The sequence below is a fragment of the Pristiophorus japonicus genome, chromosome 19 (genome assembly GCF_044704955.1).
Source record: "Pristiophorus japonicus isolate sPriJap1 chromosome 19, sPriJap1.hap1, whole genome shotgun sequence".
Lineage (NCBI taxonomy): Eukaryota > Metazoa > Chordata > Chondrichthyes > Pristiophoridae > Pristiophorus > Pristiophorus japonicus.
Genome location: NC_091995.1, coordinates 3423413 through 3441791, shown reverse-complemented (window position 1 = coordinate 3441791; position 18379 = coordinate 3423413). Strand labels below are relative to the sequence as shown.

General features: G+C 54.5%; 1 protein-coding gene across 2 annotated transcripts in view; it reads right to left on the bottom strand.

The window, feature by feature from the left end:
- Positions 1-38: 38 nt before the first annotated feature.
- The window catches only part of LOC139230333 (complement factor B-like), a 102372-nt gene continuing 84031 nt past the window's right edge, over positions 39-18379 (bottom strand). The window contains exons 15-17 of one of the 2 annotated variants that reach the window (XM_070862163.1): positions 17141-17276; positions 15866-15915; positions 39-185 (exon numbers count right to left, since the gene is read on the bottom strand). In XM_070862163.1, coding sequence (XP_070718264.1) covers positions 39-185; positions 15866-15915; positions 17141-17276 — 333 coding nt within the window. Of the gene's footprint in view, positions 186-15865; positions 15916-17140; positions 17277-18379 lie in introns of those variants that run through there. The other variant, XM_070862164.1, reaches the window with a different exon arrangement.

Genomic DNA, 18379 nt, shown 5'->3' with positions numbered 1-18379 from the left:
ACAGGCTCGAGGGGCTGAGCGGCCTCCCCCTCCGCTGCCTAGTCGATGAAGGTGATGACTTTGCCCAGTTTGTCTTTCAACCACGGCAGCACCTTGAACAAGTTGATGTGGAAATCCCGGGCATAGCGCTTGTTGTATCCGCCACCGTCACAGACGTTGATGGAACCCCAGCTCAGGGTGCCCACCTGCCAATAGAGGAGAGCGGGTTAGAATTTGTAGGTTTCAATTTCTCGGGAGGGGGGGGGGGGGGCTGGGGATGATGGGAGGTGAGATTGCGGAGGGTGGGGTGGGGTGGGGTAGGGGGTGAGATTGCGGAGGGTGGGGTTGAGGGAGGGGGAGATTGGGGAGGGTGGGGTTGGGGGAGGGGGTGAGATTGGGGAGGGTGGGGTTGGGGGAGGGGTCGAGATTGGGGAGGGTGGGGTTGGGGGAGGGGTCGAGATTGGGGAGGGTGGGGTTGGGGAGGGGATGAGAATGGGGAGGGTGGGTTAGAGAAGGGGGTGAGATTGGGGAAGGTGGGATTGGGGGAGAGGGGTGAGATTGTGGATGGTGGGGGGGAGGGTGGGGTTGGGGGAGGGGGTGAGATTGGGGAGGGTCCGGGAGAGGGGGAGGGGGTGAGATTGGGGAGGGTTGAGATTGGGGATGGTGCGGGGGAGGGGGTGAGATTGGGGATGGTGGGGAAGGGGGTGAGATTGTGGAGGGTGGGGTTGGGGAGGGGGTGAGATTGGGGAGGGTGGGGTTGGGGGAGGGGATGAGATTGGGAAGGGTGGGGTTGGGGCAGGGGGTGAGATTGGGGAGGGAGAGAGATTGGGGAGGGTGGGGGAGGGGGTGAGATTGGGGAGAGTGGGGTGGGGGAGGGGGTGAGATTGGGGACGGTGGGGTTGGGGGAGGGGGTGAGATTGTGGGGGGTGGGGTTGGGGGAGGGGGGTGAGATTGGGGAGGGTGGGTTTGGGGAAGGGGGTGAGATTGGGGAGGGTGGGGGAGAGGGGTGAGTTTGGGCAGGGTGGGATTGGGGATGGTGGGGGAGGGGGTGAGATTGGGGATGGTGGGGTTGGGGGGTGAGATTGGGGAGGGTGGGATTGGGGATGGTGGAGGAGGGGGTGAGATTGGGGATGGTGGGTTTGGGGAAGGGGGTGAGATTGGGGAGGGTGGGGGAGAGGGGTGAGATTGGGGAGGGTGGGATTGGGGATGGTGGAGGAGGGGGTGAGATTGGGGATGGTGGGGGAGGGGGTGAGATTGGGGATGGTGGGGGAGGGGGTGAATTTGGGGAGGGTGGGGTTGGGGGAGGGGGTGAGATAGGGGAGGGTGGGGTTGGGGGATGGGGTGAGATTGGGGAGGGTGGGGTTGGGGGAGAGATTGAGGAGGGTGGGTTTGGGAGAGGGGGAGAGATTGAGGAGGGTGGATTTGGGGGAGGGGGTGAGATTGGGCAGGGTGGGATTGGGTAGGGTGAGATTGGGGAGGGGGTGGGATTGGGGATGGTGGGGGAGGGGGTGAGATTGGGGAGGGTGGGGTTGGGGGAGGGGGTGAGGTTGGGGAGGGTGGGGGAGGGGGTGAGATTGGGAAGGGTGGGGTTGGGGGAGGGGGTGAGATTGGGGAGGGTGGGGTTGGGGGAGGGGGTGAGATTGGGGAGGGTAGGGTTGGGGGAGCGGGTGAGATTGGGGAGGGTGGGGTTGGGGGACTGGGTGAGATTGGGGAGGGTGGGATTGGGGAGGGTGTTGGAGGCTGGGGGTGAGATTGGGGAGGGTGGGAGAGAGGGTGAGATTGGGGAGGGTGGGATTGGGGGAGGGGTGAGAGATTGAGGAGGGTGGGTTTTGGAGAGGGGGTGAGATTGGGCAGGGTGGGGTTAGGGAGGGGAGTGAGATCGGGGAGGGTGGGATTGGGGGAGGGGGTGAGATTGGGGATGGTGCGGGGGAGGGGGTGAGATTGGGGTTGGAGGAGAGGGTGAGATTGGGGAGGGTGGGGTTGGGGGAGGGGGTGAGATTGAGGAGGGTGGGGTTGGGGGAGGGGGTGAGATTGCGGAGGGTGGGATTGGGGGAGGGGGGTGAGATTGGGCAGGGTGGGATTGGGGAGGGTGGGATTGGGGGATGGGGTGAGATTGGGGAGGGTGGGATTGGGGATGGTGGGGGAGGGGGTGATATTGGGGTGGGTGGGGGGGAGGGGGAAGATTGGGGAGGGTGGGATTGGGGATGGTGGGGGAGGGGGTGAGATTGGGGTGGGTGGGGGGGAGGGGGTGAGATTGGGGAGGGTGGGATTGGGGATGGTGGGGTTGGGAGAGGGTGGGGTGAGATTGGGGAGGGTGTGGGATTGGGGAGAGGGGGATTCGGGGAGGGTGTGGGATTGGGGAGAGGGTGGGTGAGGGGGTGAGATTGGGGAGGGTGGGATTGGGGATGAGATTGGGGATGGTGAGATTGGGAGAGGGTGGGGTGAGTGGGATTGGGGAGGGTGAGATTGGGAGAGGGTGGGATTGGGGAGAGGGTGGGATTGGGGAGAGGGTGGGATTGGGGAGAGGGTGGGATTGGGGAGGGTGGGGGAGGGGGTGAGATTGGGGAGGGTGGGGTTGGGGGAGGGTGTGGGATTGGGGAGGGTGGGGTTAAGGGAGGGGGTGGGATTGGGGAGAGGGTGGGATTGGGGAGAGGGTGGGATTGGGAGAGGGTGGGATTGGGGAGGGTGGGTGAGGGAGGGGTTGGGGGAGGGTGTGGGATTGGGGAGGGTGGGGTTAAGGGAGGGGGTGGGATTGGGGAGGGTGGGGTTAAGGGAGGGGGTGGGATTGGGGAGGGTGGGGTTAAGGGAGGGGGTGGGATTGGGGAGGGTGGGGTTAAGGGAGGGGGTGGGATTGGGATTGTGATCACCTCCTCTGACCATCGCTCGTGCGCCTTTACTCAAGCCACAAAGCAACTTAATGCTACTGGTTGCCGGAGGTGGCCAGGATGATGGTGTTTCTCGGGAAAGGCCCACTCTGCATTGCCCGAGTTTGGCCTGCTCCATTTCGGCAGTGTAAAGTATTCACCTGTGAGCACGCATACAGGTTCGGGGGCTGTTGCCGTCTCCGGCAAATCCCCTCCGTGCCTTTCAGTTCTGCGCAGAGGGGATTCCTGTACAGGCTGCTCCTGCACACTCTCCACCTTGCCATCCTCGTCTGCCGTCCGGACACGCCATGGATGCACCATCTTGCCGTCCGGAGGAGGCGGAGGTCCCCAATGGAGTGTTCTCTATGCGGGAGACCTCCCACTATTTATCGGGGACTTGGCCTGGAGGGTGGTGCACGGAGCAGTCCCGTGCAATAAGTTTTTAAGCCGGTTCACGGACTCCCGGGCCGCCTGTAATTTCTGCGGTCTGGAGGAGTCCGTGTTCCACCTGTAGGTACAGTGTGTGAGGTTGCAGCCCCTCTTCCAATATTTAAAGGGGCTGCTCCTCAATTTCTGGCTGCACTTCAGTCCCACACTCCTGATCTTTGGGCACTCTGTGCGGAGAGGAGCGGGCAGGTCGGAGGGCCTCCTCGTAGGACTGCTCCTGGGCCTGGCCAAGGGGGCCATCAGCCGGTCCAGGCAGCGGGCGGTCGAGGGGGTTGTTCAGCCTGACTGCCTGCCTCTCTTCCGCGGTTACATCCGAGCCAGGGTGTCCCTGGAGATGGAGCACGCGGTGTTTGGTGTGTAAGTAAATTTTAGTAAGTAAATTAATTTAAGGGTTAAGTCATGGCAGGAGAGCTCGGACCCATGTCATGCTCCTCCTGTGCTGTGTGTGAAATCAGGGACACTTCCAGTGGGAAGTGTGTCCAGCTGCAGCTCCTGACAGACCGCATGATGGCACTGGAGCTGCGGATGGACTCACTCTGGAGCATGCGCGATGCTGAGAATGTTGTGGATAGTACATTTAGTGAGCTGGTCACACTGCAGGTAAGGGTTAGGACAGATAGTGAATGGGTGACCAAGAGAAAAGGCAAGAGCAGGAAGGTAGTGCAGGAGTCCCCTGCGGTCATCTCCCTCCAAAACAGATATACCATTGTGGATACTGTTGGGGGAGATGGCTTACCAGGGGAAGGCACCAGCAGCCAGGCTCATGGCACCATGGGTGGCTCTGCTGCAAACAAGGGCGGGAAAGAAAGTGGGAGAGCTATAGTGATAGGGGACTCTATTATAAGGGGAATAGTTAGGAGTTTCTGCGGCCACAACCGAGACTCCAGGATGGTATGTTGCCTCCCTGGTGCAAAGGTCAAGGATGTCTCGGAGCGGCTGCAGAGCATTCTGGAGAGGGAGGGTGAACAGTCAGTTCTCGTGGTACATGTAGGTACCAACGATATAGGTAAGAAGTGGGAAGAGGTCCGACAAGCTGAATTTAGAGAGCTAGGAGTTAAATTAAAAAGTAGGACCTCAAAGATAGTAATCTCTGGATTGCTACCAGTGCCACGTGCTAGTCAGAGTAGAGGGAGCAGGATAGTTAGAATAAATACGTGGCTTGAGCAGTGGTGCAAGAGGGAGGGATTCAAATTCCTGGGACATTGGAACCAGTTCTGGGGGAAGTGGGACTTGTACAAAAGGGACGGTTTGCACTTGGGCAGGACTGGAACTGATATCCTGGGGGTAACATTTGCGAATGCAGTTCGGGAGTGTTTAAACTAATATGGCAGGGGGATGGGAACCTTTGCAGCGAGACAGGGCAAAGTAATATGGAGTCAGAAACAGATGGGAGAAAGGTAAAAAGCAATAGTGGAAGGCCGAGTAAACAAAGGCAAGAAACAAAAATGGCCACACTACATCGTAATTCTAAAAGGACAAAGGGTGTTTAAAAAAAACAAGCCTCAAGGCTTTGTGTCTGAATGCAAGGAGTATCCGTAATAAGGTGGATGAACTAACTGTGCAAATAGATGTTAACAGATATGATGTGATTGGGATTACAGAGCTGTGGCTCCAGGATGATCAGAACTCAACATCCAGGGGTATTCAACATTCAGGAAGGACAGAGTAAAAGGAAAAGGAGGTGGGGTAGCATTGCTGGTTAAAGAGGAGATTAATGCAATAGTTCGGAAGGACATTAGCTTGGATGATGTGGAATCTATATGGGTAGAGCTGCAGAACACCAAAGGACAAAAATCGTTAGTGGGAGTTGTGTACAGACCTCCAAACAGTAGTAGTGATGTTGGGGAGGGCATCAAACAGGAAATTAGGGGTGCATGCAATAAAGATGCAGCAGTTATCATGGGTGACTTTAATATGCACATAGATTGGGCTAACCAAACTGGAAGCAATACGGTGGAGGAGGATTTCCTGGAGTGCATAAGGGATGGTTTTCTAGACCAATAGGTCGCGGAACCAACTAGGGGGGAGGCCATCTTAGACTGGGTGTTGTGTAATGAGAGAGGATTAATTAGCAATCTCGTTGTGCGAGGCACCTTGGGGAAGAGTGACCATAATATGGTGGAATTCTACATTAGGATGGAGAATGAAACAGTTAATTCAGAGACCATGGCCCAGAACTTAAAGAAGGGTAACTTTGAAGGTATGAGGCGTTAATTGGCTCAACCGTGGCTATCAAGGGAAATCGGGGATAGTATTAAAGCCAAGGAAGTGGCATACAAATTGGCCAGAAATAGCAGTGAACCCGGGGACTGGGAGAAATTTAGAACTCAGCAGAGGAGGACAAAGGGTTTGATTAGGGCAGGGAAATAGAGTACGAGAGAAAGCTTTCAGGGAACATTAAGACGGACTGCAAAAGCTTCTATAGATATGTAAAGAGAAAAAGGTCAGTAAAGACAAACGTAGGTCCCATGCAGTCAGAATCAGTAGAAGTCATAACGGGGAACAAAGAAATGGCAGACCAATTGAACAAGTACTTTGGTTCGGTATTCACTAAGGAGGACACAAACAACCTTCCGGATATAAAAGGGGTCAGAGGGTCTAGTAAAAAGGAGGAACTGAGGGAAATCCTTATTAGTCGGGAAATTGTGTTGGGGAAATTGATGGGATTGAAGGCCGATAAATCCCCAGGGCCTGATGGACTGCATCCCAGAGTACTTAAGGAGGTGGCCTTGGAAATAGCGGATGCATTGACAGTCATTTTCCAACATTCCATAGACTCTGGATCAGTTCCTATCAAGTGGAGGGTAGCCAATGTAACCCCACTTTTTAAAAAAGGAGGGAGAGAGAAAACAGGGAATTATAGACCGGTCAGCCTGACATCGGTAGTGGGTAAAATGATGGAATCAATTATTAAGGATGTCATAGCAGTGCATTTGGAAAGAGGTGTCATGATAGGTCCAAGTCAGCATGGATTTGTGAAAGGGAAATCATGCTTGACAAATCTTCTGGAATTTCTTGAGGATGTTTCCAGTAAAGTAGACAAGGGGCAACCAGTTGATGTGGTGTATTTGGACTTTCAGAAGGCTTTCGACAAGGTCCCACACAAGAGATTAATGTGCAAAGTTAAAGCACATGGGATTGGGGGTAGTGTGCTGACGTGGATTGAGAACTGGTTGTCAGACAGGAAGCAAAGAGTAGGAGTAAATGGGTACTTTTAAGAATGGCAGGCAGTGACTAGTGGGGTACCGCAAGGTTCTGTGCTGGGGCCCCAGCTGTTTACATTGTACATTAATGATTTAGACGAGGGGATTAAATGTATTATCTCCAAATTTGCGGATGACACTAAGTTGGGTGGCAGTGTGAGCTGTGAGGAGGATGCTATGAGGCTGCAGAGTGACTTGGATAGGTTAGGTGAGTGGACAAATGCATGGCAGATGAAGTATAATGTGGATAAATGTGAGGTTATCCACTTTGGTGGTTAAAAACAGAGAGAAAGACTATTATCTGAATGGTGACAGATTAGGAAAAGGGGAGGTGCAACGAGACCTGGGTGTCATGGTACATCAGTCATTGAAGGTTGGCATGCAGGTACAGCAGGCGGTTAAGAAAGCAAATGGCATGTTGGCCTTCATAGCGAGGGGATTTGAGTACAGGGGCAGGGAGGTATTGCTACAGTTGTACAGGGCCTTGGTGAGGCCACACCTGGAGTATTGTGTACAGTTTTGGTCTCCTAACTTGAGGAAGGACATTCTTGCTATTGAGGGAGTGCAGCGAAGGTTCACCAGACTGATTCCCGGGATGGCAGGACTGACATATCAAGAAAGACTGGATCAACTGGGCTTGTATTCACTGGAGTTCAGAAGAATGAGAGGGGATCTCATAGAAACGTTTAAAATTCTGATGGGTTCAGACAGGTTAGATGCAGGAAGAATGTTCCCAATATTGGGGAAGTCCAGAACCAGGGGTCACAGACTAAGGATAAGGGGTAAGCCATTTAGGACCGAGATGAGGAGAAACTTCTTCACCCAGAGAGTGGTGAACCTGTGGAATGCTCTACCACAGAAAGTTGTTGAGGCCAATTCACTAAATATATTCAAAAAGGAGTTAGATGTAGTCCTTACTACCAGGGGGATCAAGGGGTATGGCGAGAAAGCAGGAATGGGGTACTGAAGTTGCATGTTCAGCCATGAACTCATTGAATGGCGGTGCAGGCTCGAATGGCCTACTCCTGCACCTATTTTCTATGTCTCTATGTCCACCGGTACGCTCGCGTACTAACACTCGCGTACTTGTCTTTACTAACCTTTTTCTCTTTACATATCTAGGGTTGGAGTGCATCATTTCAACAGGGAATAACATTTGCATTTAATTCGATTTGTCAAGGTACCCTTTAATGTTTATCAGTTAATATGTGGATTTTTGAACACTTACAAAAGGGGCCGCTCGATTTAAAGTTACTTTAAAGACAGTTGTAGAGCTGTTGCATTGTGAGTGGCTTAAGTCAGTCATGTGATGTTCACAGGACTCAATAAAACCCCAGCCAGTTGGGCTCAGGGGATCCACGATGAGGTATGCAGTTGTGAGCTGAGTGAATGAACTGGTAACATAGAAACATAGAAAATAGGTGCAGGAGTAGGCCATTCGGCCCTTCGAGGCTGCACCGCCATTCAATATGATCATGGCTGATCATGCAACTTCAGTACCCCATTCCTGCTTTCTCTCCATACCCCTTGATCCCTTTAGCTGCAAAGGTCACATCTAACTCCTTATTGAATATATCCAAAGAACTGGCCTCAACAACTTTCTGTGGTAGAGAATTCCACAGGTTCACAATTCTCTAAGTGAAGAAGTTTCTCCTTATCTCAGTCCTAAATGGCTTACCCCTTATCCTTAGACTGTGACCCCTGGTTCTGGACTTCCCCAACATCGGGAACATTCTAACCGCATCTAACCTGTCCAGTCCCATCAGAATTTTATATGTTTCTATGAGATCCCCTCTCATTCTTCTAAATTCCAGTGAGTATAAGCCCAGTTGATCCAGTCTTTCTTCATATGTCAGTCCTGCCAACCTAGGAATCAGTCTGATGAACCTTCGCTGCACTCCCTCAATAGCAAGAATGTCCTTCCTCAGATTAGGAGACCAAAACTGAACACAATATTCAAGGTGAGGTCTCACCAAGGCCCTGTACAACTGCAGTAAGACCTCCATGCTCCTATACTCAAATCCTCTCGCTATGAAGGCCAACATGCCATTTGCCTTCTTCACCGCCTGCTGTACCTGTATGCCAACTTTCAATGGCTGATGTACCATGACACCCAGGTCTCATTGCACCTCCCCTTTTCCTAATCTGTCACCATTCAGATAATAATCTGCCTTCCTGTTTTTGCCACCAAAGTAGATAACCTCACATTTATCCACATTATACTGCATCTGCCATGTATTTGCCCACTCACCTAACCTGTCCAAATCACCCTGCAGCCTCTTAGCATCCTTCTCACAGCTCACACTGCCACCCAGTTTAGTGTCATCTGCAAACTTGGAGATATTACATTCAATTCTTTTGTCTAAATCATTAATGTATATTGTAAAGAGCTGGTGTCCCAGCACTGAGCCTTGCGGTACTCCACTAGTCACTGCCTGCCATTCTGAAAAGGACCCATTTATTCCCACTCTCTGTTTCCTGTCTGCCAACCAGTTCTCTATCCACGTCAGTACATTACCCCCAATACTATATGGTTTGATTTTGCACACCAATCTCTTGTGTGGGAACTTGTCAAAAGCCTTTTGAAAGTCCAAATACACCACATCCACTGGTTCACCCTTGTCCACTCTACTCGTTACATCCTCAAAAAATTCCAGAAGATTTGTCAAGCCTGATTTCCCGATGTGTAGCGTGATTGTTAAACCTTTGTTAATAAACCAATAATTCTTCATAGCAATGTGTTGCCACAAATTCTTAAGCAAAGAACCCATGAAGCAAAGACATTGCAGGTGGTAGGAGTGTGGCCAAGGTGGGGTGGGGTGGAATGGCCTCCCTCTGTGCTGTACGATTGGCATTTGATCGACATCCCATCCACCACCTTCAACACTCACTCCCTCCACCACCGGCGCACCGTGGCTGCAGTGTGCACCATCTACAAGATGCACTGCAGCAACTCGCCAAGGCTTCTTCAGCATCATCTCACAAACCCGTGACCTCTACCACCTAGAAGGACAAGGGCAGCAGGTCCATGGGAACACCACCACCTCCACGTTCCCCTCCGAGTCACACACCATCCTGACTTGGAAATATATCGGCCGTTCCTCCATCGTCATTGGGTCAAAATCCTGGAACTCCCTCCCTAACAGCACTGTGGGAGCACCTTCACCACACGGACTGCAGCGGTTCAAGAAGGCGGCTCACCACCACCTTCTCAAAGGGCAATTAGGGATGGGGAGAGAGAGCGAGAGGGAGAGACTGGGAGAGAGAGAGAGAGAGACTGGGGAGAGAGAGAGAGAGACTGGGGAGAGAGAGAGAGAGAGACTGGGGAGAGAGAGAGAGAGAGACTGGGCGAGAGAGAGAGAGACTGGGCGAGAGAGAGAGAGACTGGGCGAGAGAGAGAGAGAGACTGGGCGAGAGAGAGAGAGACTGGGCGAGAGAGAGAGAGACTGGGCGAGAGAGAGAGACTGGGCGAGAGAGAGAGAGACTGGGCGAGAGAGAGAGAGACTGGGCGAGAGAGAGAGAGACTGGGCGAGAGAGAGAGAGACTGGGCGAGAGAGAGAGAGACTGGGCGAGAGAGAGAGAGACTGGGCGAGAGAGAGAGAGACTGGGCGAGAGAGAGAGAGACTGGGCGAGAGAGAGAGAGACTGGGCGAGAGAGAGAGAGACTGGGCGAGAGAGAGAGAGACTGGGCGAGAGAGAGAGAGACTGGGCGAGAGAGAGAGAGACTGGGCGAGAGAGAGAGAGACTGGGCGAGAGAGAGAGAGACTGGGCGAGAGAGAGAGAGACTGGGCGAGAGAGAGAGAGACTGGGCGAGAGAGAGAGAGACTGGGCGAGAGAGAGAGAGACTGGGCGAGAGAGAGAGAGACTGGGCGAGAGAGAGAGAGACTGGGCGAGAGAGAGAGAGACTGGGCGAGAGAGAGAGAGACTGGGCGAGAGAGAGAGAGACTGGGCGAGAGAGAGAGAGACTGGGCGAGAGAGAGAGAGACTGGGCGAGAGAGAGAGAGACTGGGCGAGAGAGAGAGAGACTGGGCGAGAGAGAGAGAGACTGGGCGAGAGAGAGAGAGACTGGGCGAGAGAGAGAGAGACTGGGCGAGAGAGAGAGAGACTGGGCGAGAGAGAGAGAGACTGGGCGAGAGAGAGAGAGACTGGGCGAGAGAGAGAGAGACTGGGCGAGAGAGAGAGAGACTGGGCGAGAGAGAGAGAGACTGGGCGAGAGAGAGAGAGACTGGGCGAGAGAGAGAGAGACTGGGCGAGAGAGAGAGAGACTGGGCGAGAGAGAGAGAGACTGGGCGAGAGAGAGAGAGACTGGGCGAGAGAGAGAGAGACTGGGCGAGAGAGAGAGAGACTGGGCGAGAGAGAGAGAGACTGGGCGAGAGAGAGAGAGACTGGGCGAGAGAGAGAGAGACTGGGCGAGAGGGAGAGACTGGGCGAGAGGGAGAGACTGGGCGAGAGGGAGAGACTGGGCGAGAGGGAGAGACTGGGCGAGAGGGAGAGACTGGGCGAGAGGGAGAGACTGGGCGAGAGGGAGAGACTGGGCGAGAGGGAGAGACTGGGCGAGAGGGAGAGACTGGGCGAGAGGGAGAGACTGGGCGAGAGGGAGAGACTGGGCGAGAGGGAGAGACTGGGCGAGAGGGAGAGACTGGGCGAGAGGGAGAGACTGGGCGAGAGAGGGAGACTGGGCGAGAGAGAGAGAGGGAGGAGAGAGAGCGCGAGAGACTGGGAGAGAGCGAGGGAGCGAGGGAGTGGGAGAGAGAGCGAGGGAGTGGGGAGAGAGAGCGAGGGAGTGGGGAGAGAGAGCGAGGGAGTGGGGAGAGAGAGCGAGAGGGAGTGGGGAGAGAGAGCGAGGGAGTGGGGAGAGAGAGCGAGGGAGTGGGGAGAGAGAGCGAGGGAGTGGGGAGAGAGAGCGAGGGAGTGGGGAGAGAGAGCGAGGGAGTGGGGAGAGGGAGCGAGGGAGTGGGGAGAGGGAGCGAGGGAGTGGGGAGAGAGAGCGAGGGAGTGGGGAGAGAGAGCGAGGGAGTGGGGAGAGAGAGCGAGGGAGTGGGGAGAGAGAGCGAGGGAGTGGGGAGAGAGAGCGAGGGAGTGGGGAGAGAGAGCGAGGGAGTGGGGAGAGAGAGCGAGGGAGTGGGGAGAGAGAGCGAGGGAGTGGGGAGAGAGAGCGAGGGAGTGGGGAGAGAGAGCGAGAGGGAGTGGGGAGAGAGAGCGAGGGAGTGGGGAGAGAGAGCGAGGGAGTGGGGAGAGAGAGCGAGGGAGTGGGGAGAGAGAGCGAGGGAGTGGGGAGAGAGAGCGAGGGAGTGGGGAGAGAGAGCGAGGGAGTGGGGAGAGAGAGCGAGGGAGTGGGGAGAGAGAGCGAGGGAGTGGGGAGAGAGAGCGAGGGAGTGGGGAGAGAGAGCGAGGGAGTGGGGAGAGAGAGCGAGGGAGTGGGGAGAGAGAGCGAGGGAGTGGGGAGAGAGAGCGAGGGAGTGGGGAGAGAGAGCGAGGGAGTGGGGAGAGAGAGCGAGGGAGTGGGGAGAGAGAGCGAGGGAGTGGGGAGAGAGAGCGAGGGAGTGGGGAGAGAGAGCGATGGAGTGGGGAGAGAGAGCGAGGGAGTGGGGAGAGAGAGCGAGGGGGTGGGGAGAGAGAGCGAGGGAGGTGGGGAGAGAGAGCGAGGGGGTGGGGAGAGAGAGCGAGGGGGTGGGGAGAGAGAGCGAGGGGTGGGGAGAGAGAGCGAGGGAGTGGGGAGAGAGAGCGAGGGAGTGGGGAGAGAGAGCGAGGGAGTGGGGAGAGAGAGCGAGGGAGTGGGGAGAGAGAGCGAGGGAGTGGGGAGAGAGCGAGGGAGTGGGGAGAGAGAGCGAGGGAGTGGGGAGAGAGAGCGAGCGAGTGGGGAGAGAGAGCGAGGGAGTGGGGAGAGAGAGCGAGGGAGTGGGGAGAGAGAGCGAGGGAGTGGGGAGAGAGAGCGAGGGAGTGGGGAGAGAGAGCGAGGGAGTGGGGAGAGAGAGCGAGGGAGTGGGGAGAGAGAGCGAGGGAGTGGGGGAGAGAGAGCGAGGGAGTGGGGAGAGAGAGCGAGGGGTGGGGAGAGAGAGCGAGGGAGTGGGGAGAGAGAGGCGAGGGAGTGGGGAGAGAGAGCGAGGGAGTGGGGAGAGAGAGCGAGGGAGTGGGGAGAGAGAGCGAGGGAGTGGGGAGAGAGAGCGAGGGAGTGGGGAGAGAGAGCGAGGGAGTGGGGGAGAGAGCGAGGGAGTGGGGAGAGAGAGCGAGGAGTGGGGAGAGAGAGCGAGGGAGTGGGGAGAGAGAGCGAGGGAGTGGGGAGAGAGAGCGAGGGAGTGGGGAGAGCGAGGGAGTGGGGAGAGAGAGCGAGGGAGTGGGGAGAGAGAGCGAGGGAGTGGGGAGAGAGAGCGAGGGAGTGGGGAGAGAGAGCGAGGGGGTGGGGAGAGAGAGCGAGGGAGTGGGGAGAGAGAGCGAGGGAGTGGGGAGAGAGCGAGGGAGTGGGGAGAGAGAGCGAGGGAGTGGGGAGAGAGAGCGAGGGAGTGGGGAGAGAGAGCGAGGGAGTGGGGAGAGAGAGCGAGGGAGTGGGGAGAGAGAGCGAGGGAGTGGGGAGAGAGAGCGAGGGAGTGGGGAGAGAGAGCGAGGGGGTGGGGAGAGAGAGCGAGGGAGTGGGGAGAGAGAGCGAGGGAGTGGGGAGAGAGAGCGAGGGAGTGGGGAGAGAGAGCGAGGGAGTGGGAGAGAGAGCGAGGGAGTGGGGAGAGAGAGCGAGGGAGTGGGGAGAGAGAGCGAGGGAGTGGGGAGAGAGAGCGAGGGAGTGGGGAGAGAGAGCGAGGGAGTGGGGAGAGAGAGCGAGGGAGTGGGGAGAGAGAGCGAAGGACTGGGGGAGAGAGAGCGAGGGAGTGGGGAGAGCGAGCGAAGGACTGGGGGAGAGAGCGAGGGAGTGGGGAGAGAGAGCGAAGGACTGGGGGAGAGAGCGAGGGAGTGGGGAGAGAGAGCGAAGGACTGGGGGAGAGAGCGAGGGAGTGGGGAGAGAGAGCGAGGGAGTGGGGAGAGAGAGCGAGGGAGTGGGGGATGGATAGACAGAGACTGGGGAGTGAGAGAGAGGGAGTGTGTTGGTGTTGGCGGGGGGGGGGGTGAAAGACTATCACATCCCAGGATCGAATAAAAAAAATACTTTGATTCAACTCATTATGGCAGCCAGCCCATAATACCAGCATTTACCGTGACAGTGAGTGTGAAAATCTCCCCCAGTGCATCAGGAAGTCATGGCGATATGATCGGTCCCACAGGGTTTGTTGATAAAAGTGGTTTGAAGAGGCCCCTGATCATTTATTAACTTTTATTTTATTCGTTGCTGGGATGTGGGTGTCACCGGCAATTATTGCCCGCCCCCAATCACCCCTCGAGAACCTGGTGGTCACTTAACATCAGAAATAGGAGCGGGAGTAGGCCATTCGGCCCCTCGAGCCTGCTCCACCATTTAATACAATCATGGCTGATCCGATCATGGGCTCAGCTCCACTTCCCTGCCCGCTCCCCATAACCCCTAGATCCCTTATTGGATAAGAAACTGTCTATCTCTGTCTGAAATTTATTCAATGTCCCGGCTTCCACAGCTCTCTGGGGCAGTGAATTCCACAGATTTACAACCCTCCGAGAGAAGAAATTCCTCCTCATCTCAGTTTTAAATGGGCGGCCCCTTATTCTAAGACCATGCCCCCTAGTTCTAGTCTCCCCCATCAGTGGAAACATCCTCTCTGCATCCACCTTGTCAAGCCCCCTCATAATCTTATACGTTTCGATAAGATCAAGAGTGAGTCACATATAGACCAGACCAGGCAAGGTTCGCAGGTTTCCTTCCCTGCAGGACATTAGTGAACCAGAGGGTTGTAAATCTATGGAATTCACTGCCTGAGAGCTGGGACATTGAATAAATTTAAGACAGAGATAGACAGTGTGCATGAAACACAAAAGGTTAGTATGCAGGTACAGCAAGTGATCAGGAAGGCCAATGGTATCTTGGCCTTTATTGCAAAGGGGATGGAGTATAAAAGCAGGGAAGTCTTGCTACAGTTATACAGGGTATTGGTGAGGCCACACCTGGAGTACTGCGTGCAGTTTTGGTTTCCATATTTACCAAAGGATATGCTTGCTTTGGAGGCAGTTCAGAGAAGGTTCACTCGGTTGATTCTGGAGATGAGGGGGTTGACTTATGAGGAAAGGTTGAGGAGGTTGGGCCTCTACTCATTGGAATTCAGAAGAATGAGAGGTGATCTTATCGAAATGTATAAAATTATGAGGGGGCTTGACAAGGTGGATGCAGAGAGGATGTTTCCACTGATGGGGGAGACTAGAACTAGGGGACATAATCTTAGAATAAGGGGCCGCCCATTTAAAACTGAGATGAGGAGGAATTTCTTCTCTCAGAGGGTTGTAAATCTGTGGAATTCGCTGCCTCAGAGAGCTGTGGAAGCCGGGACATTGAATAAATTTAAGACAGAGATAGACAGTTTCTTAACTGATAAGGGGATAAGGGGTTATGGGGAGCGGGCAGGGAAGTGGAGCTGAGTCCATGATCGGATCAGCCATGATCGTATTAAATGGCGGAGCAGGCTCGAGGGGCCGTATGGCCGACTCCTGCTCCTATTTCTGATGTTGTTGTCCGATCATTTTATGTTCACCTTTACTGATACCAGCATTTTTTTTTTAATTCAAGATTTATTTATTTTGCTGGATTTAAATTCTCCTCGCTGCCGTGGTAGGATTTGAACTCGTGTCTCGAGATCATTAGGCTGGATCGTTGGTCCGGTGACACAACCACTGTGCAAGTAACCCCGATGACCTTTGTCTTTATTCCAAACCTCACCCCATTCGGCCTCTCGAGCCATGCTCCGCCATTCGATGGGACCAATGGCCCGATGGGTCGACCTCAGGTCCCATTACCCGCCCACTCCCCACAATCCCTTCATACCCTCAGCGGCAAAAACCGATCAGATCAGCTCTCAATCACTTTCTATCAATGCCACTGGACCAAGACCTCGTGCGATATGTGAGCGCACTGGGTCCGTGCAGCAGAGCAGGTCTCCAGCCGTCCTGGTTAACCCTTGCCACTGGATAAAGGCCGAGCTCTGTCAAGCCCCGTGTGGTGGCTGATGTGTGACGGTCACCACACGTTAAAACAATCCAGGCTCAGGCATCTTCCACCCTTCAATTGGAGTTCAGGACTGGAATATCGGGCCCTCCATTGGAACATCTGTGAATGCACCCCTTTTGGTGTGAAAGCAAGTGATCCTCGTTTCGAGGGACCGCCAATGATGATGATCAATGCTGAAAAACTCAAGGGCCCAGGACGCAGGAGTTTGGAATCCCAGATCACCTTGACTGACAACAAGGCATCTAGAGGTTTAATACTAACCTGGATAAATCGTCGCTTCTTTTCAATGAATAACGCTCCACCCGAGTCACCTGGAAACCAATGTTGCAAGAAATGGTTTAACGGGACCGTTTCAAGATAATTCATTGTGGCATTAGTCCCACTACCATTCCCCCTCCTCACCACCCCACCGCCACCTCTTCCCTTTAGCCCTGCTCATTTTTTCTTTATCCAATTCCCCTATCAAAGATCGTACTGAAGCTGCTTTCAGATCACCACAACTCGCTGCATGAAAACAATCGCCTCGTCTCCTCCCCGGCTTTTTTGGCAATTACTTTAAATCGGTCTCCTCGGGCCACCAATCCTCTGCCACTGGTTACTCTGGGCAAACCCTCATGAGGAGATAGAGATACACACACACGCACGCACAGAGAGAGACACGCACACAGACGCGCACACACACACACACACACAGGCAGAGAGACACAGACAAACCGACACACACATACAGACACACAAAGGCGCGCACACACACACAGGCAGCGAGAGAGAGAGACACACAGACCAACACACACACACACACACACACACACACACACCGACAGACACACACACACACACAGGCAGCAAGAGAGAGACACACACAGACCAACACACACACACACACCGACAGACAGACACACACACACCGACAGACAGACAGACAGACAGACAGACACACACACACACACACAGAGGCAGAGAGAGAAACACACACAGACCAACACACACACACAGACCGACACACAGGCGCACACACACAGACACACACGTGCACACAACACACACACACACACACACACACACACACAAACACACACAGGCAGCAAGAGAGAGACACACACAGACCAACACACACACACACACCGACAGACACACACACACACACACACACACAGAGGCAGAGAGAGAAACACACACAGACCAACACACACACACAGACCGACACACAGGCGCACACACACATACACACACAGACACACACGCGCAAACACACACACACACACAGACACACACACACACACACACAGACACACACGCGCACACAACACACACACACACACAACACACACACAGAGACACACACACAGGCACACACACAACACAGACACACACACACACACACACACACAACACAGACACACACACACACAGAGACACACACACACACACACACACAGAGACACACACACACACAGAGACACACACACACACAGAGACACACACACAGACACACACACACACACACACACAGGTTTAACGGTGAGAAAGATGTACCTTTACACGAGACCTCCTCAGCATTAGGCTGCTGCCCCCCAGTGCAGAGGAATCGATCCGTCACCACATCCCGCACATCAGTGACGTTGTGGTATTCCGGGGCCTTGAGGGCATTCGCGTTGCACGCAGTCCTCAACTGGACGGAAAGAGAGAGGCGGAGACACAGTGAATCTACCAGGCAGGAAAGGCGGCCAGCAACACCACCCGGCCCGTCACACATTCCCACAACCTCCGAAAAGAAGCGAGATGCTGATATTTTTTTCCGGTTCCTGACGATCCCAGGCCTCAATCGTCTCGGATTGGGGGAGGGGGGGGGTTTTGGAAAAGCAGCTCCTGATCACAATTCAATGAACCCCCCCATCTCCCCAAGCCCCACACTGGAAGAGCTCATTGAGTGTTGAGCACGAGAGAAGGTTTCACCGAGGTTGATTCTGGGGGTGAGGGGGTTGTCTTATGAGGAAAGGTTGAGCAGGTTGGGCCTCTACACATTGGAGTTTGGAAGAATGAGAGGTGATCTTGTTGAAATGCATCAGATTCTGAGGGGGCTCGGCAGGGTAGATGCAGAGAGGATGTTTCCCCTCGCGGGGGAATCTAGAACTAGGGGGCGTAGTCTCAGAATAAGGGACCGCCCATTTAAAACGGAAATGAGGAGAAATTTCTTCCGAGGGTGGTGAATCTGTGGAATTCTCTGCCCCAGAGAGCTGTGGAGGCTGGGCCATTGAACATATTTAAGGTGGAGATAGATTTTTGAGCGATAAGGGAGTGACGGGTTATGGGGAGCGGGCGGGGAAGTGGAGCCGAGCCCATGATCGGATCAGCCATGATCGTATTAAATGGCGGAGCAGGCTCGAGGGGCTGTATGGCCCACTCCTGCTCCTATTCCTTATGTTCTTATACTCTTATATAGCGCCTTTTAACGTAGTAAAACATCCCAAGGTGCTTCACAGCAGCGTTATAATACAAAACAAAGAGAAACATAGAAAACCACAGCGCAGAAGGAGGCCATTTCGGCCCATCGTGCCCGCGCCGGCCGACAAAGAGCCACACGGCCCTCGGTCACCAGCCCTGAAGGTTACATATAAACCATCGAACAATGACGGAAAGGCAAAGAGCACCCAGCCCAACCAGTCCGCCTCACACAACTGCAACACCCCTTATACTGAAACATTCTACACTCCACCCCAACCGGAACCATGTGATCTCCTGGGAAAGGCCAAAACCAGATAAAATCCCAGGACA